This window comes from Pelophylax lessonae, assembly GCF_965119305.1.
Source record: "Pelophylax lessonae genome assembly, chromosome: 9".
Classification (NCBI taxonomy): domain Eukaryota; kingdom Metazoa; phylum Chordata; class Amphibia; order Anura; family Ranidae; genus Pelophylax; species Pelophylax lessonae.
The window spans coordinates 269,304,227-269,328,641 of NC_138776.1; the positions used below are offsets into that span (position 1 = coordinate 269,304,227).

At 46.7% G+C, this 24,415-nt stretch overlaps 3 protein-coding genes across 3 annotated transcripts in view; all 3 read right to left on the bottom strand.

Moving 5' to 3' along the window:
• The window catches only part of LOC309564458 (uncharacterized protein), a 1,566,033-nt gene that overhangs the window by 1,344,251 nt on the left and 197,367 nt on the right, over positions 1-24,415 (bottom strand). The gene's annotated exons all lie outside the window — the stretch shown is intronic.
• LOC309564033 (uncharacterized protein) overlaps positions 1-24,415 on the bottom strand; it is a gene marked incomplete at both ends in the record, with an annotated part of 247,142 nt that overhangs the window by 35,766 nt on the left and 186,961 nt on the right.
• LOC309564035 (uncharacterized protein) overlaps positions 14,446-24,415 on the bottom strand; it is a gene marked incomplete at both ends in the record, with an annotated part of 33,672 nt that continues 23,702 nt past the window's right edge. The window contains one exon of the mRNA XM_082268660.1: positions 14,446-16,249. Coding sequence (XP_082124786.1) covers positions 14,446-16,249 — 1,804 coding nt within the window. The remainder of the gene's footprint in view (positions 16,250-24,415) is intronic.

Here is a 24,415-nt window from a genome sequence, read left to right on the forward strand (position 1 = left end):
GTTGCTGAGTGTGAGACTGGCTGTGATTGGCCACAAACTCCTTATGGGTAATAAAGTTTAACTCTGTGCTTTCTGGTTTCAACTCTGCTGTGTCTGAGCTTACCTTACATGCATACAAATGAATCTTACAGCATATTTTTCCTTTGCTTCTGTGAACACAATATACAACTGTTATGTGACATCCAAACATGAAATCACAGTAAATAACTCTGCTTTTGTCTCTCACATATAAACATATGCACTGTATTGAGGTTATTAACAGGTTTAGCTGTATATGCATGTAGGTCATATTAGCAACCTAGGACAGGTTATAGGTGGCCAGCCCCCTGTATGCTGGCGGTTAGTGTACCCCTGTATGCTGGAGGTCAGTGTGCCCCCTGTATGCTGGTGGTCAGTGTGCCACTGGGTTGTTTGAACTGAACAACCCAGTGCTGCAAGGTGATGACCACTAAGACATTCTGCTGCTCTGTCCTTCTGTTCAATTTGCACCACTCTTCTAGCATGAGCTTCTAGATTAAACATCATAGGGAAATAAGGCAATGCACTCCTTTGGAAGTGCTAAAAATTCTTGCATTGCAGTTACTTCTGCAGGAAGGGAGGTACAAAAACCTGCTTATAGACCGTCCTCATCTTCCTATTAGGAATTGTTTGAAGAGGGTTAAATTGGTCAGTTGACTGATCCTGTAAGGGAAAAGCTTGACATAGTCAGAGTTGAGACTCCTTGCACAGGGAGAGATGTAACAGACTTCTTTAGAGTGTCTTGAGTTGACTACCTGTGGCAACCTGTTGGTAGGGGGTCATCTTCCTCCCTGGATGCCTGAACAAAGCAGGAAATTTATACCGGGTTTTGCCTGTCAAGCACCAAAGGCCCAGTCTACGGTGTGCAGATCTGGAGAGGCTTAATAGAAAGTGTCCATTAGTCAGCTTCCCATACACCAGCTTTATGAGGCCTGCAGAAGAGCTGACAATCCAGGAAAAGTATCAGTAAGGAAGACGCTGCCCCCTCCAGCTATAACCTGCATAGAGCAGCCACAGCATAGAGGGATTAGGCTGCAGCGGCACAAAGACCTGTCACAGTAAGAAATAAATCCATGATAAACAGACACGGTGCAAAGGAGAACTCCATATTATAAAGAAATAAAATATTATAACATATATAATTGTTACTCTAGCTATGTAGTCATTTTTTTTTTTTAATTCACAATTCAAACTACGGCTGCTAAAGTCTCCTAAGCTGTCAAAAAAGACAGTGTAACAGTTGTTTGATTGCTGGGTGAGAAAAACCCGTAAGGGGTTAATTACTGCTAAAGGAATACTGACACTGCAGCTTCTCACATCAGAGCACCGTCCCAGCAGGTGAAGAATCAAACAGACCCTGCCATACAGATGTAGAGCCCTCCTAGGTAGGTGCTAGAATGAGTGGATATAGTTTTTGGTTTCTCTGCCTAACAGGGACACAGCTCATGCTGTCTTGATGATTCATACTGATCCAATAGCCATGGAGTATATTGGACAGTGGGCGGAGTCCTGGCAGATGAGAGCATGGATGTCTGTAATGTTGTTGAAGTATTTTTCTAATTTGTGTATATTGTCTAGTATAAGGTGTTATTAAACCGACTATTTCTGTTTTTGGTTGTTTCAGGCCTCGGAACATAACTTCCTCTCTTTTGTGCTTATAAGCCCTATTATAAGCTTTTTCGCAGTGTAGTCCGCGAATAGCCTCTAATAAGCAAGGGAGTCCGCCTACCATTTAAAATCTTCGTCGTTCGAACAGATTCGATGCAAACTAATGTAGCACCACCCCCGCAGGAGCTGCTGATTAGATTATTGGGTCTACGTCCTGCCTAACAACCCACAGAATTGGCTCGAACCCTCCCTAGGCACAACTGACCCAGAATAGGACTGGATTACCAAATGGCTACACAGATTGGAATATAACACTTCAATAAATAATAATGACCTGTTACCTCTCTCCAGCTGCAGTCCTTCTGGGTAATACAAGGTGACCACACACAAGCTTGCTTTTAAACAGGAAAGTTATTTACTGTGAATCAAATAAACAGTTTCGATACAGTAAAATATGACTTTGTAAAAGGATATACTAATTAATTAATCAAAGATAAGATAAATACTGTGATATCACTCCTCAAGGGCACATTAATTGTTTCAGGAAATGTCTCAGAGCCTATAGGACCGCCATCTTAATCACTATTATACTTTTGGAGATAAGGCTCAGCATTCAGTTAGACACAGTATCAGAATGTCAGACCTATCTGAGTCCGCTGTTTCTTCTCTATATCTTCGCTAGCAACGTTGGTGCACTCGCAATTTGTAATCCACATTGAGGATGGGTGATCAATAGAGAGAATGGCAGCAAACAGTTAGTAATCACCGCGGGGTGTCTGTGCAGGATTGCCGGTAAAACTTCTGTGAGAGATGTACTGGGCCACCTGGTATATTGCCTTCTACTACTCTAAGGCTAATCCTGACTAAAGTTACTTATTTGATAGATAGAGTCAGTTTTTTGGGCAGGTGCCCTCTCACCAACAGGACTGTCTCCCAGGAAGCCTCCGCTGCTGTCTCAGTCTCCGGCCTCTGTCACCAGCCGCGCTAGGTATTTGGGGTGGATGAGTCTGGTCTCTGTAGAACATCGAAGGGACCTCCAGGAGGGATCCTCTACTAGAGATGAAACACTGCAACTTAGTCACTTAAGGCCCAGGAGTTTCGGCCTAGCATACAGCATCAGCCCACAGCACTGGCATCCTGCTTGTCTCACTGTGTCTTTCCCAAGAGAGTGAGCCTGGCTCCTCCCTTCCTTTATAAAGCTTCCCCCAGAAGGCTGTGCGGTGCAGCAGTGCACCCTGGTATTCTCAAAGCACTATGGGCGATGAAGACTGCTCAACTTCCTGAAAGGAAAATAACATCAAAAGACATTCCATAGCCGCTGCAATGTGTCCTTTTGGCCACTAGATGGAGCCGAGTTCCTCTCAAATGTCAAGCAGCAGTCTTTTAGAACTTGTATAATGGAAGACCCCGCTACACACTCCCCCCACTTGAGAAACTTTGGTCCCCAAAGAGGACAACAGCATGTACTCCAGTGCATATGTTGGCAGTACACAAAAAAAAACATTAACATATGCATAACAGGGAATCATCTTCCTTTTCATAAGCAGAGTTCAAACTTAACAACTGCATATTACAACACAGGTTCGACATAGGAACCTCCCACCAATTGTCAGGGGAGGGAAGGTAATTCTGTTCACAGACCCCTGACACTTGAGTGGCTTGTACAGAGGTGCCTGGGGGTGAGCTAGGGTTGTCCTCCACCAAATCTGCGGTGGAAGAACTAGGCTGATCAAGAGTTCGTTTGGAAGTAAAGATAGCCTCTTCTGAGCATTCACCCAATTGGTCATAGGTCAGTCTTTTGGGCGGGTGAATGACTCTTCTTTCCCTCTGTTCTTTGGGATGCACGATCTCAGAGGTACTAGGACCAGCCACTTCTGGGGATTCTTCAATGTCCTCCTCCTCATGTTCCAACACACAGGAATCTGATGCTTCAAGAGCGGTCAGTTCTTCTTCAAAGGAAGGTGCAACCTCCTCCTCAGGATCTTCATCATCAACTACTTCTTCTGGAAGCATGTGGAAAGGTATGAATTCGGGGGCTTCCGCCCGAAGGGTTCCTCTGTCAGCCAATTCGGATGAAGACAGGGAGGCAGGTGTGGGTTCTGGTAACTGAGACGACCACATCCAGTCAGATACCTCCTCTTCATCTTCCAGATCTTCAGATGGAGAATTTCCCTCCCTCACATCTGGGAGTGTCGACTGAGATCTGGTGACTGGTCTGGACAGGCGAGAGGTCGAAGGGGTCTCTGGCGAATCTACGACAGGAGGCATGCGAACTGCTTCAGAGAGAGGCAGTAAATGGTTCCTATGCCAAGTCTTCAATGGACCCACACTTCCTTCAGGCCGAATTTGATACACAGGGAGGTTTGGTAGTTGCTTGCAGATAACATAAGGTTGGGACTTCCAGCGGTCTGCCAACTTGTGTTTTCCCGGGACACCCAAGTTCCTCAACAATACCCTGTCCCCTGGTTGCAAGTCTTGGATCCGAACTTTTAAGTCGAAATTCCTTTTATTCCTCAGTCCACGTTGATCAGATGTGGCCTGAGCTTTATCATAGGCCGATTTCAGACTCTTCCGCAATCGGTCCACATATCCCTTGTGCGATGCTGAAGAGGTGTGATCGGGCGAGATGCCAAAGGCCAAATCCACTGGCAATCGAGCCTCTCGTCCAAACATTAGACGATAAGGGGAATATCCAGTAGCATCACTGACAGTACTGTTGTAGGCATGCACAATGGCAGCTACATGTTTGCCCCAATGCTGTTTCTTCTCTGAGCTTAAAGTCCCCAACATGTCCAAAAGAGTCCTGTTAAATCTTTCCGGCTGGGCATCCCCTTGTGGATGGTAGGGAGTAGTTCTAGTCTTTTGGATGCCTAACAGATCTAACAGTCTCTTGATCAGTCTGCTTTCAAAGTCTCTTCCCTGATCTGAATGGAGGCGTTGTGGTAACCCATAGTGTACAAAGAACTTTTCTACAAGAACTTTGGCTACTGTAGAGGCCTTCTGATCCCTTGTTGGGAATGCTTGGGCGTATCTGGTAAAATGGTCTGTTACCACAAGGACATTCCCTTGGCCACTCAGATCAGGCTCTAGGCAAAGGAAATCAATGCACACCAGTTCCATGGGTCCCTGGCTTTGCAGATGGCCCATTGGGGCTGCTTGACGTGGCAGAGTCTTCCTTTGTATACATCGGACACAAGAATGACAGTATCCTTCAACTTCGGCCCTCATACAGGGCCAGTAGAACCTGTCTCTGACAAGCTGAAAAGTTCTTTCAGGTCCCAGATGGCCATGATTATCATGAAGAGCAGCCAGAACTCTCTCCCTGTATTTAGCTGGTAAGAACAGTTGCCACTTCTCCTCCAGATCTTCAGATGGGCCTCTTCGGTAGGCCACCCCTTCTCGGATCTGTAACCGGGTCCACTCTCTATGCAACAGACGGGCCCCCTGAGGAGAGTCGGTGAGAAGCAACTCAGGGCGCTGGATCTCCAAGGCTTCCAAAAGAAGTTTTCCCAGAGGGTCTTCCAGCTGCTCCTTCCTCAAGTCCCTTTTGGACAGCCGGGGTAAATCTTCCCCTTCAACCTGGGTCACCCTGCAATAGTATTTGGGTACTCCGACAGCCGAAACCCCAATCTCTTCGGCTCTTGATCCTCCTCTGGATCGAAGTTCAGTTCCCTGATATAGGGCACGCACCCCTTCTGGAGCCAAATGGGTCCATTCTTCATCAGGTTCGTGTGGTGCATGCAACCTTCTGGATAGGGCATCTGCATCCCTGTTCCCGATTCCTGGCCGATACTTCAGGCTGAAGTTGAAGCTAGAGAGGGCAGCCAACCATCTGTGTCCTGTTGCATCCAGCTTAGCTGTAGTCAACAGATAGGTAAGGGGATTATTATCCGTCTTGACAATGAATTCAGCTCCGTACAGGTAATCTTTCAGTTTGTCGACCACTGCCCACTTTAAGGCCAGGAATTCAAGTTTGTGGGTAGGATAATTCCTTTCAGCAGGTAGTAGACTCCTGCTCACGTAGGCTACGGGTCGCAGGTGGCCCCCATGTTCCTGGTAGAGTACCCCACCCAGCCCATCTCGGCTGGCATCGACATGTAGTTCATATGGTTTCGTGGGGTCTGCGTAGGCCAACACAGGGGCAGTGGTTAGATTCTTTTTCAACTGAATGAAAGCCCCTTCACATTCTGGGGTCCACTGATCCTGGATGGACTCCTTGGCCTTCCGGGGTCCCATGGTGGACTTCATTGGCTTGACCAGTTCAGGAACGTCATCTTCTTCGTTCTTTAGTAACTCATTGAGGGGTCGGGCAATCTTGGCGAACCCCTCTACAAACCTCCTGTAATAGGAGCAAAAACCCAGGAACGACCGAAGTTCGGTCACATTTGTAGGTCTCGGCCAGGAGGCGACAGCATCCAGCTTGTCCGGGTCGGTGGCCACCCCTTCTTCAGACACGATGTGGCCCAGGTAATGGACCGAGGACTGATAGAATTGGCACTTCTCAGGAGAAAGTTTCAGGCCTTCTTCATGTAGCCTCTTCAGGACCTTTTCCAACCTCTCCTCGTGTTCTTCCAAAGTTCTGCCAAACACGATAACATCATCCAAGTATACCAGTACCTCTATCAAATTCATATCTCCAACGGTCCTTTCCATCAGCCTTTGGAAGGTAGCAGGGGCCCCTGACAATCCCTGAGGCATGCGATTGAACTCAAAGAACCCCACAGGGGTGATGAAGGCTGTCTTCTCCCGATCTTCAGGGTGCATGGGGATCTGATAATACCCACTCTTTAAGTCCATCACACTGAACCACTTCGCCCCTGACAGGCTCTGTAGGGCGTCTTCGATTCGAGGAGTGGTATACTGGTCTGGGATGGTTCTTCTGTTCAGTGTTCGGTAGTCGATACAAAGCCTCAGAGATCCGTTTTTCTTCCGGACTACCACTATCGGAGAAGCATATGGGCTCCTGGATTCTCGAATAACCCCAGTCTTCTTGAGTTCCGCCAGCTGCTGACGTAGATCTTCTAAGTCACCTAAGGGAACTCGCCGGACTCTTTCTCGGAAAGGTTTGTCCTCACTCAGGCGGATCTTATGAGTGGCACTCCTGGCGCATCCCACGTCGAACTCAGCCCTAGAAAATATTCCTCGCCATCCAGCAAGTTGTGCCTTGGCCCTCTTCACCCATTCTGGTGGGAGGGCAGCGTTTCCAGAGCAGAGCTCTTCTATAACATCTTCACCCCTTCCCTCCTCTTTAAGATCAGATGGGACAACTGGGGTAGCCGGGTTAACTTGGCCCAACAGCACTCTGGCCGGTACCTTCACCGGTGTAGTAGAGGTGTTTCTGACACTCACTAAAACCCTTCCATGGTTTTTCTGTAACACCTTCAAAGGGATCACTTCAGGGATTACTTCTATCCCTCTCTCCTCTTCCTGTGGACCTGATTCAAAGATGATAAAAGGGCCCGGCTGTTTCCATGTGAGTTTAACGGAAGCTTTCAGACAAGCCACCTCTCCTGGCTGCAAGACCTTTTCCGTTCTGTCCAACTTCCAGAGTCTTCCAACTCCTTCTGCAGGAGTCTCTTGCTCCAATACTAATCGTTGATAGGCCTGCCGTAGCATGGGGTGAATCCTTGGCGCTGGAGCATCCTGTCCCTGGACCAGTTGTGTCAGGAGGCGCCTTACTAGGTCAGTGTTGGTCCCTACGATGAGAGAGCTTTTGTTGGCCCCTGGCGGACGAGGACAGACCACCGCTAGGGTGTCGAAGGTTTCAGCTTCACCAGCCACTGATGGGTCAAAGGTCAACTTGATTGGCAGATACCCGTCATAGGGAAAACTTTGAGTCCCGATACCCCATATCTCCAGATCTTCCAACTTCTGCAGAGGTAGATGGGTAAGGTGTTTATCATAGAAGTCTCTATACAGAAGAGTCACTTGGGCCCCAGTGTCAAGGAGGGCTCTTGTGTAAATTCCTTCTACCTGGACAGAGACTACAGGGGAAGGCCCGACCAAGTTAGTTGGGAATTCTCTTGAAGTGGCCTTGTTGTCTGATTCAGTTCTCTGCACCCAGGCTCTTTTCTTTTTTTTTCTTCTGGACTTCAGTCCCCTCTGGGCCCGGTGTGCATTGATTTTCCTTCTCTCAGTAGCCTGGAGTATAGAACTAGGGGCGTTGTACCTGGATCTGACTCCCTGACTCAGATTCCCTGAATCATTGAGTCTCTTGGATTCCCTTGAAACTGGCGGGCACCCGGTCGACTCCTTCACGGGTGCCCTCTGAAGTTTTTCCGCTGGCTTGCGAGGTTCTGAGGCGACATTTCCTGGGCTGGGACATACTCCTCTAACATGTCCTACTCCCCCACAGTTGAAACAAGTTAGCGATCTCCTAGGTCTCGGTTCCGGGTCTACTCTAAGGTTAGAAGGTTTATCCGGCTTCTCTGACACGTTCCCATCAGGTAGAGTAGATGCCTGACTAGTCAGGATGGACACCATTTCTATCAACTGGGACACCTGGGTCTTTAGGAGTTCAACTTGCGAGTCACTTTCTTTTGCACTTATCACTCTGACACGAGCAGTTGAGTCAAACTGCCGACTCTTCCTTTTGTTGTCTAACATGACCTCTTCTTCTCTGACCATTCGGATCAGGTCAGGGTATTCCAGAATGCCACCATCTTGGCGAGTTCGCAACAGTATGGCAATGGGATCTAAGGGTTGAGCCCCTCTCAGCACCTGCCGTGCACGAGTCTCATCTACCTTCCGGGGGTCTATCCCTTTCTTTATCAAGATCTGGTGGATGATCTTATCTAGGCGTCTAATAAATTCGGACAACTTCTCTTCCTCTTCTTGGTAACAGTGGTCTAACTGGTAAAGAAGTTCAGCCACGTTCTCCGTCCGACCAAATACATCTTGTAGAATGTCTAGATAATCCTGTGCAGTACAGTTCTTTTTGCTTAGCTTGAGATTACGTACGGCCTCTAGTGCAGGTCCCTTTAAACTTTCTGTGATTCTCTGTTTCTTGTGCTGTTCTGGTACCTCCCACTCTTCCAAAGCCTGAGTGGCGGTATCTAACCACTCTTCAAACCCGTCTTCTGTCGAAGGCACAGGCTGTTTCCCAGAGAATGTCCTGAGCTTCCTATATTCAGTCATCAGATAGTTTGGGGAGTCCTTACTACATTTTGCTACGATTTCCCCGAGAACAGCACACAGTTCTGAGCTAAAGGTAGACAAAGGTGGTGACTCTGGACTCCCTTCTTGGACACCTTTTTCTTTGCTGGATCCCCCAGGAGTGGTGGATGAGGGACCTTCAGTAAGGACTTCTGGATGTATTAAGAAAAGTTCTGTTTGGTCAGTAGTCTTTACACTGGTTCCCTTAAAGTAATCAGGGACCCCCTTCCTCCACTCACACAATGCATACGTGTGTGGAACGGTGGTGTCTGTCTTTATGTCAGTCACCCAGAATTTCCTGTCTGTGGACAGTGCCCTTAAAACTGGGAGGAGTTTTTCCTCAGTCCAGACCTCTCCCTTGATTTCAACCACCAGGCCATTTTCCACTACGACATTCTCTTCCCTGCACCACTCGGCTGCAGCGGTAGGATCCATTTCTGCGTTGAGGGGGATTCTGTGGCTGAGAGGGTTGTGTTGCAGGACTGTAGATCATCCCGGACGAGCCCCCACGTGTAGCACCACCCCCGCAGGAGCTGCTGATTAGATTATTGGGTCTACGTCCTGCCTAACAACCCACAGAATTGGCTCGAACCCTCCCTAGGCACAACTGACCCAGAATAGGACTGGATTACCAAATGGCTACACAGATTGGAATATAACACTTCAATAAATAATAATGACCTGTTACCTCTCTCCAGCTGCAGTCCTTCTGGGTAATACAAGGTGACCACACACAAGCTTGCTTTTAAACAGGAAAGTTATTTACTGTGAATCAAATAAACAGTTTCGATACAGTAAAATATGACTTTGTAAAAGGATATACTAATTAATTAATCAAAGATAAGATAAATACTGTGATATCATTCCTCAAGGGCACATTAATTGTTTCAGGAAATGTCTCAGAGCCTATAGGACCGCCATCTTAATCACTATTATACTTTTGGAGATAAGGCTCAGCATTCAGTTAGACACAGTATCAGAATGTCAGACCTATCTGAGTCCGCTGTTTCTTCTCTATATCTTCGCTAGCAACGTTGGTGCACTCGCAATTTGTAATCCACATTGAGGATGGGTGATCAATAGAGAGAATGGCAGCAAACAGTTAGTAATCACCGCGGGGTGTCTGTGCAGGATTGCCGGTAAAACTTCTGTGAGAGATGTACTGGGCCACCTGGTATATTGCCTTCTACTACTCTAAGGCTAATCCTGACTAAAGTTACTTATTTGATAGATAGAGTCAGTTTTTTGGGCAGGTGCCCTCTCACCAACAGGACTGTCTCCCAGGAAGCCTCCGCTGCTGTCTCAGTCTCCGGCCTCTGTCACCAGCCGCGCTAGGTATTTGGGGTGGATGAGTCTGGTCTCTGTAGAACATCGATGGGACCTCCAGGAGGGATCCTCTACTGGAGATGAAACACTGCAACTTAGTCACTTAAGGCCCAGGAGTTTCGGCCTAGCATACAGCATCAGCCCACAGCACTGGCATCCTGCTTGTCTCACTGTGTCTTTCCCAAGAGAGTGAGCCTGGCTCCTCCCTTCCTTTATAAAGCTTCCCCCAGAAGGCTGTGCGGTGCAGCAGTGCACCCTGGTATTCTCAAAGCACTATGGGCGATGAAGACTGCTCAACTTCCTGAAAGGAAAATAACATCAAAAGACATTCCATAGCCGCTGCAATGTGTCCTTTTGGCCACTAGATGGAGCCGAGTTCCTCTCAAATGTCAAGCAGCAGTCTTTTAGAACTTGTATAATGGAAGACCCCGCTACACTAAGATACTAGGAGTAGGGTATACTATGTACCGGGGGTTTGGATGACAGCTATTGGCATGTAAAACTGTGTTTCCGGCTGTCGGTTTTCTATAAAGTGTAGTTTCTATCCCGCCTTTTTCATGTATAAGAATTTGTATGTCTAAGATCACACTACTACACATATACAGTATCTCACAAAAGTAAGTACACCCCTCACATTTTTGTAAATATTTTATTCTATCTTTTCATGTGACAACACTGAAGAAATTACACTTTGCTACAATGTAAAGTAGTGAGTGTACAGCTTGTATAACAGTGACAATTTGCTGTCCCCTCAAAATAACTCAACACACAGCCATTAATGTCTAAACCGCTGGCAACAAAAGTGAGTACACCCCTAAGTAAAAATGTCCATACTGGGCCCAAAATGTCAATATTTTGTGTTGCCACCATTATTTTCCCCTCTTGGGCATGGAGTTCACCAGAGCTTCACAGGTTGCCACTGGAGTCCTCTTCCACACCTTCATGACATCATGGAGCTGGTGGATGTTAGAGATCTTGCGCTCCTTCACCTTCCGTTTGAGGATGCCCCACAGATGCTCAATAGCGTTTAGGTCTGGAGACATGCTTAGCCAGTCCATCGCCTTCTCTAGCAAGGCAGTGGTCGTCTTTGAGGTGTGTTTGAGGTCGTCATAATATTGGAAAACTAGCCTGCGGACCAGTCTCTGCACTGCCTTAACCCTCTTGGGCATGGAGTTCACCAGAGCTTCACAGGTTGCCACTGGAGTCCTTTTCCACTCCTCCATGACATCACAGAGCTGGTGGATATTAGAGACCTTGCGCTCCTCCACCTTCCATTTGAGGATGCCCCACAGATGCTCAATAGAGTTTTGGGCTGGAGACATGCTTGGCCAGTCCATCACCTTTACCCTCAGCTTTATGAAGCCCAAGACCACCACCATGCTTGACTGTAGGTAAGACACACTTGTCTTTGTAGTTCTCACCTGGTTGCTGCCACACATTCTTGACACCATCTGAACCAAATAAGTTTATCTTGGTCTCATCAGACCACAGGTCGTGGTTCCAGTAATCCATGTCCTTAGTTGTTTTCAGCAAACTGTTTGTGCACTTTCTTGTGCATCATCTTTAGAAGAGGCTTCCTTCTGGGATGACAGCCATGCAGACAAATTTGATGCAGTGTGCGGCGTATGGTCTGAGCCCCAACAGGCTGACCCCCCCCCCCCCCACCCCTTCAACCTCTGCAGCAATGCTGGCAGCACTCATACGTCTATTTCCCAAAGACAACCTCTGGATATGACGCTGAGTACGTGCACTCAACCCCTTTGGTCGACCATGGCGAGGCCTGTTCTGAGTGGAACCTGTCCTGTTAAACCGCTGTATGGTCTTGGCCACCATGCTGCAGTTCAGTTTCAATGTCTTGGCAATCTTCTTATAGCCTAGGCCATCTTTATGTAGAGCAACTATTCTTTTTTTCAGATCCTCAGATAGTTCTTTGCCATGAGGTGCCATGTTGAACTTCCAGTGACCAGTATGAGAGAGTGAGAGCGATAACACCAAATGTAACACACCTGCTCCCCATTCACACCTGAGATCTTGTAACACTAATGAGTCACATGACACCGGGGAGGGAAAATGACTAATTGGGCTCAATTTGGACATTTTCACTTAGGGGTGTACTCACTTTTGTTGCCAGCGGTTTAAACATTAATGGCTGTGTGTTGATTTATTTTGAGGGAACAGCAAATTTACACTGTTATACAAGCTGTACACTCACTACTTTACATTGTAGCAAAGTGTCATTTCTTCAGTGTTGTCACATGAAAAGGTAGAATAAAATATTTACAAAAATGTGAGGGGTGTACTTACTTTTGTGAGATACTGTATATTTTATCTTGTACCTAGGATCATCAGGACAGATACCTGTATATACACAACACATTTTGGTCTGATTTTTCCCCCTGTGTCCGCCCCAGGTCGGGTTAAATTGTTGGGGGTTGGAAGGAAGGACGTGTGCTAGTAAGCCATGTTTGTATTTATTATGATGTACATGAATACAGATTATGTTCTATGTTTATGAAACACTAATATCGAGTCTGTTCATTTTAAGAGAAAACTGTCTGTACATCTTTATAGTCCTGAAGAAGCCTTGTGTGAAACGCGTTGACCAGTGAACAGATGAAGATAGAGGAATATGATCCAAAGCAAAACACAGTGAAGTGCCTCCATCCCTAATGGTTAATGCAAACAGAAAACAGAGGTCGTGGGACTTTATGAGGCAAGTCACCAACTAAGATATACAAAAAGAGAATCTGAACGTAGTCATTTATTATACATACAGTAATTGATACAAATGTTGACATCAGTAACAAATATGATGCAGACATGTATACAAAAAAAGCTGACACAAAAAAATCCATATAGTAAGGAGATTGTTATAATAGTAATAAGATATATTCAGTAATAAAGTACATGGCCTTCACTAAATGTTACATCTAAGTGAAGAGAGGAAATATCTATACCTACAGGAACCTTATAATATATACCAACTTATCCTTATATATGTATGATGTACATGAGTGAAATTAGTAGGAGACATTGATCTCATGTGTACGAGCTGAGCTCAGTTTGGGGCCAGTTTCCTCATTTTATTGAGATCTGGTTTGGATAAATCAATAAATGTTATTTTAGGATAAATCCATGTAGTTGTTATCTGTCTCATGCTGTGCCCTTAAAGCCCACACATATGACAGTGGGTCCTTGTGAACATCTGTAGGCTCCCATTTCTCTGAACAGATAGGATGTTGGGACTCTCATGTTAGCTCTGGTTTTTCTTCTCCTATCCAAGTTCTCCAAATAAAACATAAAAACACATCCCCTAGACTGGTCATTGGAGACAATTGAAATAGTTCTGAAAAGTTGGAATTCGATAGAAAATGAATAAACAAAGCAAATTTTAACAGATTTCAACGAAATTCATTACAATTTCATTTGGAGATTTGGATACATCTGATTCTAGGAATAACCAAAAAATTGTTGTAATTTGTATTCGCACCGAAACGAATTTCACGTGTCTAACACTTAATGGCCACCCGCTAACAGCTGGGCTCCCAGCCAATGCCAATGTCAGGGCCCACTCTCCAGGCATGGATCATCTACATATGTGTGCCAGAACACCACCCCGCTGATAGCTGGGGACTCAGTGACCACTCGGGACATCCTGGAAGACTTCTGGATACCAAAGGAAGCTCCTGACATCCCGCACAGCTGCCCAGCACCAGACCCGCCCACCAATACTTCCAATAGGTAGAAAAACTTCATACAAAAATGGTCCTATAAGTGAAGAGGACAAAAAAGGAACGCAGCCATTGGCTTATCCTGAACATTTATGGGGGTGGAGTCTTATGGGGGAGGAACGAGGGCGGAGCTACCCAAACGTATGCTGCCATGGACATCTGTCAGGAAAGCACATTATGGCCAATAGATGGAACTGACCATTATAGGAAATCCCAATTCACCATGACTGGGGGAATGCTGGTCACATTTCATCAACACATTTATAACAACCAGATCTGTAAGTGAAATCTTCCAGCACAAAATGTACTCAGCCAATGAAAGGTAAGGACTCCATTTTTATTTTTCTCCTGCTATCAATGGCCAACACGGGACAACACTTCATCCATGTGTTTGGTGATCTCTGATCTCCTTATGAAGTTTTTCTTACATGATGAAGATCAGCCATGGAGTATATCTGAGGTGTATATCAGGGTGTGCTTCTTACCCACATGTCCACCAACATTCATATAGAAGACATTTCTCGCACTCAAGGCACTAATACACCTCCAGGGTTGTGTGGGACCCCTGATGTACAGGAAGACAGGACTTCAGTGAGGAACATTTCCCTCACTCAGGACAGGAATACGGCTTCTCCCCCGCGTGAGATCTCTGATGTTTGTAAAGATGGGACTTGTGTGCAAAACATTTCCCGCACTCAGGGCAGGAATACGGCTTCTCCCCTGTGTGAGATTTCTGATGTCTGTAAAGAGTATACTTCTCTGAAAAACATTTCCCGCACTCAGGACAGGAATACGGCTTCTCTCCCGTGTGAGATCTCTGATGTTTGTAAAGAATAGACTTCCGTGCAAAACATTTCACACACTCAGAACAGGAATACGGCTTCTCACCAGTGTGCGATCTCTGATGTACGGAAAGAGTGGACTTATCTGAAAAACATTTCCCGCACTCAGGACAGGAATACGGCTTCTCACCAGTGTGAGATCTCTGATGCACGGAAAGGGTGGACTTCTCTGAAAAACATTTCCCGCACTCAGGACAGGAATACGGCTTCTCCCCAGTATGAGATCTCTGATGTCTGTAAAGTTTGGACTTGTGTGCAAAACATTTCCCGCACTCAGGACAGGAATACGGCTTCTCCCCTGTGTGAGATCTCTGATGTGTGTAAAGATGGGACTTCTGTGCAAAAAATTTTCCGCACTCATGACAGGAATATGAATTCTCACCTGTGTGAGATCTCTGATGTTTGTAAAGACTGGACTTCTGTGCAAAACATTTCCTACACTCAGAACAGGAATACGGCTTCTCCCCCGTGTGAGATCTCTGATGTCTGTAAAGAGTGGACTTCTGTGCAAAACATTTCCCACACTCAGAACAGGAATATGGCTTCTCACCAGTGTGCAATCTCTGATGTTTGGAAAGAACGATCTTATGTGAAAAAAATTTCCCGCACTCAGGACAGGAATACGGCTTCTCCCCTGTGTGAGATCTCTGATGTGTGTAAAGATGGGACTTCTGTGCAAAACATTTTCCGCACTCATGACAGGAATATGACTTCTCACCAGTGTGCAAACTCTGATGTGTGGAAAGAGTGGACTTCGCTGAAAAACATTTCCCGCACTCAGGACAGGAATACGGCTTCTCCCCTGTGTGAGATCTCTGATGTTTGTAAAGACTGGACTTCTGTGCAAAACATTTCCTACACTCAGAACAGGAATACGGCTTCTCACCAGTGTGAGATCTCTGATGTGTGGAAAGATGGGACTTCTGTGCAAAACATTTCCCGCACTCAGAACAGGAATAGAGCTTCTCACCAGTGTGAGATCTCTGATGTGAGGAAAGATGGGACTTCTCTGAAAAACATTTCCCGCACTCAGAACAGGAATACAGCTTCTCACCAGTGTGAGATCTCTGATGTGAGGAAAGTTGGTACTTCTCTGAAAAACATTTCCCGCACTCAGGACAGAAAAACGGCTTCTCACCAGTGTGCAATCTCATATGTCTGGAAAGATGGGACTTCACTAAAAAACATTTCCCGCACTCAGGACAGGAATACGGCTTCTCACCAGTGTGAGATCTCTGATGTGTGGAAAGATTGGACTTCTCTGAAAAAAATTTCCCGCACTCAGGACAGGAATACGGTTTCTCACCCGTGTGCAACCTCTGATGCATTGACAGATTGGACTTCTGTGAAAAACATTTCCCGCACTCAGGACAGGAATACGGTTTCTCACCCGTGTGAGATCTCTGATGTGTGGAAAGATGGGACTTCATTGAAAAACATTTCCCGCACTCAGGACAAGAATACGGCTTTTCCCCCGTGTGAAATCTCTGATGTGTGGAAAGATAGGACTTCTGTAAAAAAGATTTCCCGCACTCAGGACAGGAATATGGCTTCTCACCGGTGTGCAATCTCTGATGCTTGGAAAGATCAGATTTCTGTGAAAAACCTTTCCCGCACTCAGGGCAGGAATACAGCTTCTCACCAGTATGAAATATTTTATGCAAATTAAGCTTGGATTTAAAACGGAAACACTTCCCGCTCTTAGTAAAGGAGAACCTCTTATCTGTTGTAAGGACAGCACTGTCCCTCACAGTCTGAGGTTCCTCAGGATAAGAGGAATACGATGGTCCGGCACCGTCCTTCACAGTCTGAGGTTCCTCAGGATAGGAGGAATACGATGGTCCATCTACACTGTGTGGTGCCGGATGGACATTTGAGGTAGCCGGGTTTTCTCCTGGACTATACTGTGTGATGTCCTCATCTTCTTTACAGTCTGGAGACAAAGTGAGACAATCCTCTGAGGTTTTCCTCATCTCCCGTCCATCTACTAAAATAGAAATACAAAGATTATTACTAGACATCAGCAGATTGGTTCCCCCAAATCAGGACTCCGCCCACATCAGACAGCTTTGTCTCTGAGGATCTTACAATTCCCCCTCAAGGTAACTAGTAAATGGGTCCTCTGATCTCCTACCAGTTCATTTCTTTATTCATGGACCTTAGTCAGAGAGTGAGGAAACAACAAGAACTGTCTTTTATAGGAGTGACAGTGATGAAGGGATTATAGGACGAGTGTCCCCTCCCCCTCTATCACTCACTGCCATCTTCCCAACACAAGAAGTCCCGCACTTCCTTATTTAGTCCATGATTTCGTCATGAATAAAAGTGGGGCTGAGCCCCACCAGAGGTCAGAGAGTGAGGATGGGGGGGAACAACCAAGATGAAGACTGGACTGATCCTGAAGACCACCATCATTGGGTTACTGACTCCTCCCTCATTATCACTTTCTGTTTAAGGTTTCAAAGTTGGAGGATGTTATCACATTATTATCACCATGTAAAAGTCTGTCCTCCAATCAAATCATCAGATATAAAATGTCCAGCTGGTAGGAAATGGGTGTAACAAAAGAGAATCCATATTATGTGTATATATAGCAGAGGGTGGAGGGGAGAGAGCAGAAGTCAGGAGTATGTAATGTACAACATAGAGTATATAGTGCAGGGATCAGGAATCATTAGATTTGTGTTCAGTAATCAGTTGCAGAGGTCCCACACCGCTGCCTCCCATCTCCTGAGACTGCACTCAGTGACTTGGGTGTGAGACTATACAGACATATCCCTCCACCCGGCACAGCCATCAAATAACAGAGCAAGTAACCCCAGGAGAATTGTTCTGTCAGAGATCTTGCTAGACCCGGGCATGGGGCAGAAGAACCAAGATACATACCCCAGGTGTCTAGGTCAAGCAACGTCTATGGTAATTATCAACATTTTGATGCCAGCTGAACCCCAGAATCTCCATAAATCCAGTCTAGAGACATAAATTGTGTCTGCAGCACAGAGAAGGAAGATTATCCGAGAGAAATACAGGAATACAGGACGGGGAACACAGATCAGGAAAGTGACCACGGTATTACAGGCTGATATCACCCAGTCCCCGCCCTACTCTGGACCAATCAGTGAGCAGTATGGGTGGAGGAATGGATTTAGTGTTAATGACCCACCTGTGCTGATCTCTGTAGGAGTGTCCTCCTCTATAAATGTCCCCGTTATTCCATCCTCCTCCATAGACTGCTGATCATCCCTCACATACGTCTCTTCTTCTTCTGCTTTAACTTCAAATTCTATATCGATTGGATCTCCACTCTAAACCAAGAAAATGAGAGAGAGAATATCATCTGGAAGATATAAGCTTTATTATTGTGATATTATATATAAAAACACATCCTCTCCAGAAGTCCATGTTCTAGATGCTCCAATCCACCAACCTTGTAACAGTGAGGAATAGTGTGACCTTCCTGTGTGGAGTCCTGGGAATACAGAGGATGGGGACATCTCTCTGGTGGGTTTCTGTAGCTGGATGACTCCTCCATGGTGTCCTGATACAGATCTTTGCATTCCTTTAGAAACTCTGACTCCTTCATCACCCCATCCTCATCATCCTCCTCTTTTATCTCTTCTTTAACCTCAACTGTAGAATCTCTCAGGTTTCCACTCTGAATATATAATAAAAATGACATCAATGGTAACAATGCAGATAATGTACAGATCCTAATGATACTATCAGTGATTGTTCCTCATCTACCTGATGATGGTGGGGGATGGTGTGACCTTCCTGTGTGGAATCCTGGGAATACAGAGGACGGGGACATCTCTCTGGTGGGTTCCCATTACTGGATCCATCTGTAGGAAACACACACACTGACTGAATACATTGTTTCTATGTGTTTATCAGATGATGGGGGATCTAGGTGGACCCTCCGTACTGCTCTCTCCTTTACAATAAAGTCTCCTCTTACCCGGTGATGTGAGGGGCGGCTGATTCTCCATCATGACGTCCTTCCCAGCACCGCTCACCTCTCCTTTTAGCAACTCGATGATCTCTCTGGTGACTTCTCAAATCTTCTTTTTATTTCTCTATTCTATCAGGGAGGGAGGTGGAGGCAATGTGATGGTCATATGATCTCCAGACTTCACAGGAGGAAAACTCTAGATTTGAACACAAATAGTAAAATCAAATGACATTCCCAGAATCCTCCTCACCTCTCTGGTCAGGTCTCTTTTTATTTAAACCCCACTTCATGCTGAGATTTCTGATATTACATACAATGCAGGTCCAACAGCCCTACTTTGAAAGTAAGGAGGCCTGGGGTTCGGCCCACATCATAAGAGCATCAGAAAAAAAGAGTCGGATAGAGAGATATTTGATGGGGGAGCTGTGAGGTCAGTGTCATGTCATAGGTTTCTCTGGCCCTGATTGGAGAAACATTGGGAGGAGGAGCTGTGTGGTCAGTGTCATGTCATAGCAGTGGGGGAATTACCAGGGTTGCAGCAGTCGCACTTGCTAAATGGATCCTGGAGTTCCACCACTGTAGGGGGGCCCACTGCTGCTCGGGAGATAGTACACTGGTCATTAACGTGCACTCTCACAGGCACACAGTCCCCGCCCCACCCATCCTCTCTACCCGCAGTCATGGGTACTCACAGGCACACAGTCCCCGCCCATCTTCTCTGCCCGCCCATTGATTTCAGTAGGGTAGGGAGATACAATGTCAGGAGACTGAAAGAGAAAATCAGCTGACCCGGGCTGGGCCAATAGAGTGAAGGGGGAGGAGCTCTCCACCGTGTGAGGAGACCCCATGATGGGATAGGAGTTACTGGAGACACAGGAAGAAAGCCAATGATATACTGAGACCAAGCAAGGATGAGGGACCGAGTGATCTGCAAGTGAGTGACACTGATCCCATCCCTCAATATCAGCACTGCCACTGATTCCCACCCCACTCCCCCCTCCACACACACACCAGCACCTTTGCTCCAAATGAATCCATCCCCCCAACCACTGCTACTACTCATCCCATTCCGTCCCCCCCCAACCACCACCCTTGCCACTGATCCCATTCCCCCCTCACCACTGCTCCCATCTCCTCCTCACCGCTGCCACTGATCCCCCCCACACCAGCACCTTTGCTGCCACTGATACCATGCCCCCCTCACCACTGCCACTCATCCCATCCCCCCACCACAACTGCTCCCATCTCCCCCTCACCGCTGCCACTCACCCCCCCCCCACCACCACCACCGCTGCCACTGATCTTATCCCATTACCCCCCCAACCACCACCCCGTATCTCATTCCATCCCATCCCCCCACCACCCCTGCCAATCATTCCATTCCCACCACCACTGCCACTTATCCCATTCCATCCCCCCTCCACCACAGCTGCCAATCATCCCAACCCCCCACCACCACCGCTGCCACTGATCCCATCCCCCCCACCACCACTGCCACTCATCCCAGGGGCGTAACTAAAAGGGTCGCAATGGTTGTGGGCCATGTGTTTCCCCTGTACACCTGGATGAGAAGGGGGGGCATATAGAGGAATAAATCCCCTCCCTTTTTCTCCTGCAGCTGCTAAAAGCCAAGTTCTCCTCCTCTCCCTCCCTTAGGTATTCAGCGACTGAAAATGGAGGGGATTTGTTCCTCTATGTGTCACCCCCGATGCCCTCCTATCCAGGTCCTGCTGCCCTCCAGCCCCGGGATAATTGGGAAGGGCCTTGGCCGGGGCTCAGGGGGGCCCTTCATGCTTTCTTGCACTGGGGACCTGAAGGTTCTAGTTATGCCTTTGTGTCATAGGATTCTCTGACCCTGATAGGAGGAGCTGTGTGGTCAGTGTGTTATCATAGTATTCTCTGACCCTGATAGGAGGGAAATTGGGAGGATCTGTGTGGTCAGAGTGGTGTTATAGGATACTCTGACCCTGATAGGAGAGACATTGGGAGGCGGAGCTGTGTGGTCAGTGTCATGACATAGGATATTCTGACTCTGATTGGAGGAACATAGGGAGGTGGAGCTGTGTGGTGTCATAGGATTCTCTGACCCTGATTGGAGGGACATTGGAAGGAGGAGCTGTGAGGTCAGTGTGGTGTTATAGGATTCTCTAACTCTGATAGGAGAGACATTGGGAGGCGGAGCTGTGTGGTCAGTGTCATGACATAGGATATTCTGACTGATTGGAGGAACATTGGGAGGTGGAGCTGTGTGGTCAGTGTGGTGTCATAGGATTCTCTGACCCTGATAGGAGAGACATTGGGAGGCGGAGCTGTGTGGTCAGTGTCATGACATAGGATATTCTGACTGATTGGAGGAACATTGGGAGGTGGAGCTGTGTGGTCAGTGTGGCATCATAGGATTCTCTGACCCTGATAGGAGGGACATTGGGAGAAGGAGCTGTGTGGTGTCATAGGATACTCTGACCCTGATAGGAGGGACATTGGGAGGAGGAGCTGTGTGGTCAGTGTTGTGTCATAGGATTCTCTGACCCTGATAGGAGGGACATTAGGAGGGGGAGCTGTGTGGTCAGTGTGGTGTCATAGGATACTCTGACCCTGATAGGAGGGACATTGGGAGAAGGAGCTGTGTGGTCAGTGTGGTGTCATAGGATACTCTGACCCTGATAGGAGGGACATTGGGAGGAGGAGCTGTGTGGTCAGTGTGGTGTCATAGAATTCTCTGACCCTGATAGGAGGGACATTAGGAGGGGGAGCTGTGTGGTCAGTATGGATACATAGGATACTCTGACCCTGATAGGAGGGACATTGGGAGGAGGAGCTGTGTGGTCAGTGTGGTGTCATAGGATTCTCTGACCCTGATAGGAGGGACATTGGGAGGAGGAGCTGTGTGGTCAGTGTGGTGTCATAGGATTCTCTGACCCTGATAGGAGGGACATTGGGAGGCGGAGCTGTGTGGTCAGTGTGGTGTCATAGGATTCTCTGACCCTGATAGGAGGGACATTGGGAGGCAGAGCTGTGGGGGGCGCTGTGGGGGGCACTGTGTGAGGTTTCTTCACACAATGAATCATTTCTCCCGGGTGCGTCCCACCTCTTCTAAAATAAAAGATGAACTTTTTCTGTGGGTTTTGTCAGGACACATTATATTCCTGTGATCTCCGTGTACTCCAGAGACTTTACTGATCGCATTTTAGGATGAATATCTGAGACTGCAATGATTATGGAAAAAAAAAAAAAAACAATTCCGGATATTTACTACAAATTATTTTTTTTCCTCTTTCTTATTTGAATCCTAAAACATAAAGACATACATATTCCAATCTATCTACTCGTGCACAGATGCTGCTCAGCTGTCGGATAATTAACATCAACTCATTGTTTCCACAGTGACTCACCTGGTTACCATTACCTGCCTCATTAGTCCAGCCTACAGCCAGCCCCTTTTTGCTATTTAAACTGCCTTGCTCATTTCCTCCGTGCCTTTGCCTGGTCAACATCTCTAGCGTGTCTCTGCTGTGTTCCTGTTATGACTTGCCCTGGCTGACGTCTCTTCTGATTTCTGATCCTGATTTTTGGCTTCTGACAATGCTGATTTCTGATCCCGGCTTGTCTGATTACTCGCTCTGGCTTCCAAACCCTGGCTTCTGTTTTTGACTACGTTCCTGTTCTGTGTTATTTTTGCTATTACATTAAAGGTGGGATTTTTAACTGCATTTTCTGTCTCTGCCTGGTTTATGGTTCCTGACAGTTGTGCTCTTGCTCCTCATTCCAGCATCCTGGTTTTGGCTGTGATGCATTCTCTTTTTCTGTCTGTCTATCTGCAAAGTGAGTGATGTGGTCAGTCTCTGGGTGGAGACCAAATCTGATTGAAGCCAGCCAAGCCTGCAGTCCCATGCTTGTGATATTGCGTTTTTAACACATGCTCCGAGCTCTCTGTTTGTCTGCCCTGCTCTGGGTTTTGGATTCCCTTGTTGAAGGCCTTAATTCAGATCTCGACTACTCTCTGAACTCTGCCTGCCTTTTGACTATGGATTTGACCCTGACTATTCTGAACCTTGCCTGCCTTGTAACTGGACTGTAGTTGAGCCACTCTGCCTGTCTGCCAACCGCAAGTACCTGGTTGCTGTGCTCAGTTCGTTCCTGCCCTGTTCTTGCGCCCTTTGGAATGCCTGCTCTGTCTGTAACAAATTAGATTCTGTCCATGACCTCTTTATCACTAACTACTTGCTGTTACTGAAACCTGGCTTCATGAATCCAACACTGCTGCTCCTGCTTCCCTCTCCCATGATGGCCTTCTCTGGACTCTCTTCCTCAGACCCTGTGGATGGAAGGGAGGTGGAGTGGGAATCCTAGTCCCACATAGCATTTTTCAGGTACTTCACCCACCTGCCTCTCTGTCACTCTGCTCATTAAAGGCACATTGTATTTATCGATTTTCCCCAGGTTCTTTTTAGAAGTGCTGTGATCTGCCTCCTGGACTCGTATCAACCTTTCTTGATGACTGGCTACCTTACTTTCTCTTTTCTGAAATTCCAAAATTTATTCTCGGTGACTTCAACATCACTGTTAAAACTAACACTCCTGCTACTTCTAAACTTTTCAGTCTACCCTCCTCTTTTGATTTGAAGCAATAGATTCATGCTTCCACTCACTCTAATGGCAACACCCTTCTATGTATTCTCCTACCTATGCACTCTGTGCAAGCTCTCCAACAATCCTTTTTCTCTCTCTGATCACAATATTAGTTTCATAATCTCCCAGACTTTCACCTCCTCTCCCTCCAACCACCTAACAGTTACCCATAGAAACCTTCCCCACCTAACAATTCTCTTCCCTGCTACTGACCACCTCTATGACAAAATCTCACCCATGTCCTGCCACAATCTAACCACTTCTGACTACAAAAGATCTCTGTCCTCCACCCTGGATGAGCTCGCCCCCCTCAGTACACACAGATTTAGGCCCCGACCCCTACAACCATGGCAAACAGATGACACCAGAAGTCTCAAAAAACATCTCTTGAGCGCCTCAGGTGTAAGAATAAGTCTTCTAAAGACTTCAACCAATATAAATCTGCCCTCCAAAAATACAAATTCTGTCTCCTCACTGCCAAGCAGACCTATTTTATCACTCTCATTAACAACTTATCTTCCCATGCCCATCAACCCTTCTCTACCCTTAACGCTACTTCGTCCTCGACTGCCTTCATCCACTAACTGATCCACTGCCCAGGAGATCGCCAATCACTCCAAAAATAGGATTGATACAATTCGTGATGAGATCTCCACTTTACAGATATCAGTCGGTGGAGCAACCAGCTTGTTATTCAACCTCCACAGACCATCCTGTCTGCAAACAGCTCCTTTTACAGACCAAGTGAATCGGTGGGGTAAATTTTCCTGTAGAGCCAAAAGAACACTAAGGTCTACTTGAAGATCTGTGACAAAAAATTTAGGGACTACAGGTGGCTGATAAGAGTGAATAGCTTCTTTGGCATATTTATCAGCCAAGGCATTCCCCACAGACACATAATCATCAGACTTAGTGTATGCCTTGCATTTGATTACTGCTACTTTAAGGGGCAATTGAACTGCAGACAACAATCTGACAATTAACTCTTTATGCTGAATGGGCGTTCCTGTTGCTGTCAGATAACCCCTTTCCTGCCATAATTGTGCAAAACTGTGCAATATACCTACAGCATAGGCAGAGTCACTGTAGATATTAACAGAGTCACCTTCTCCCAATTAAAAGCAACACAGAGAGCTGTTAATTCTGCTGCCTGT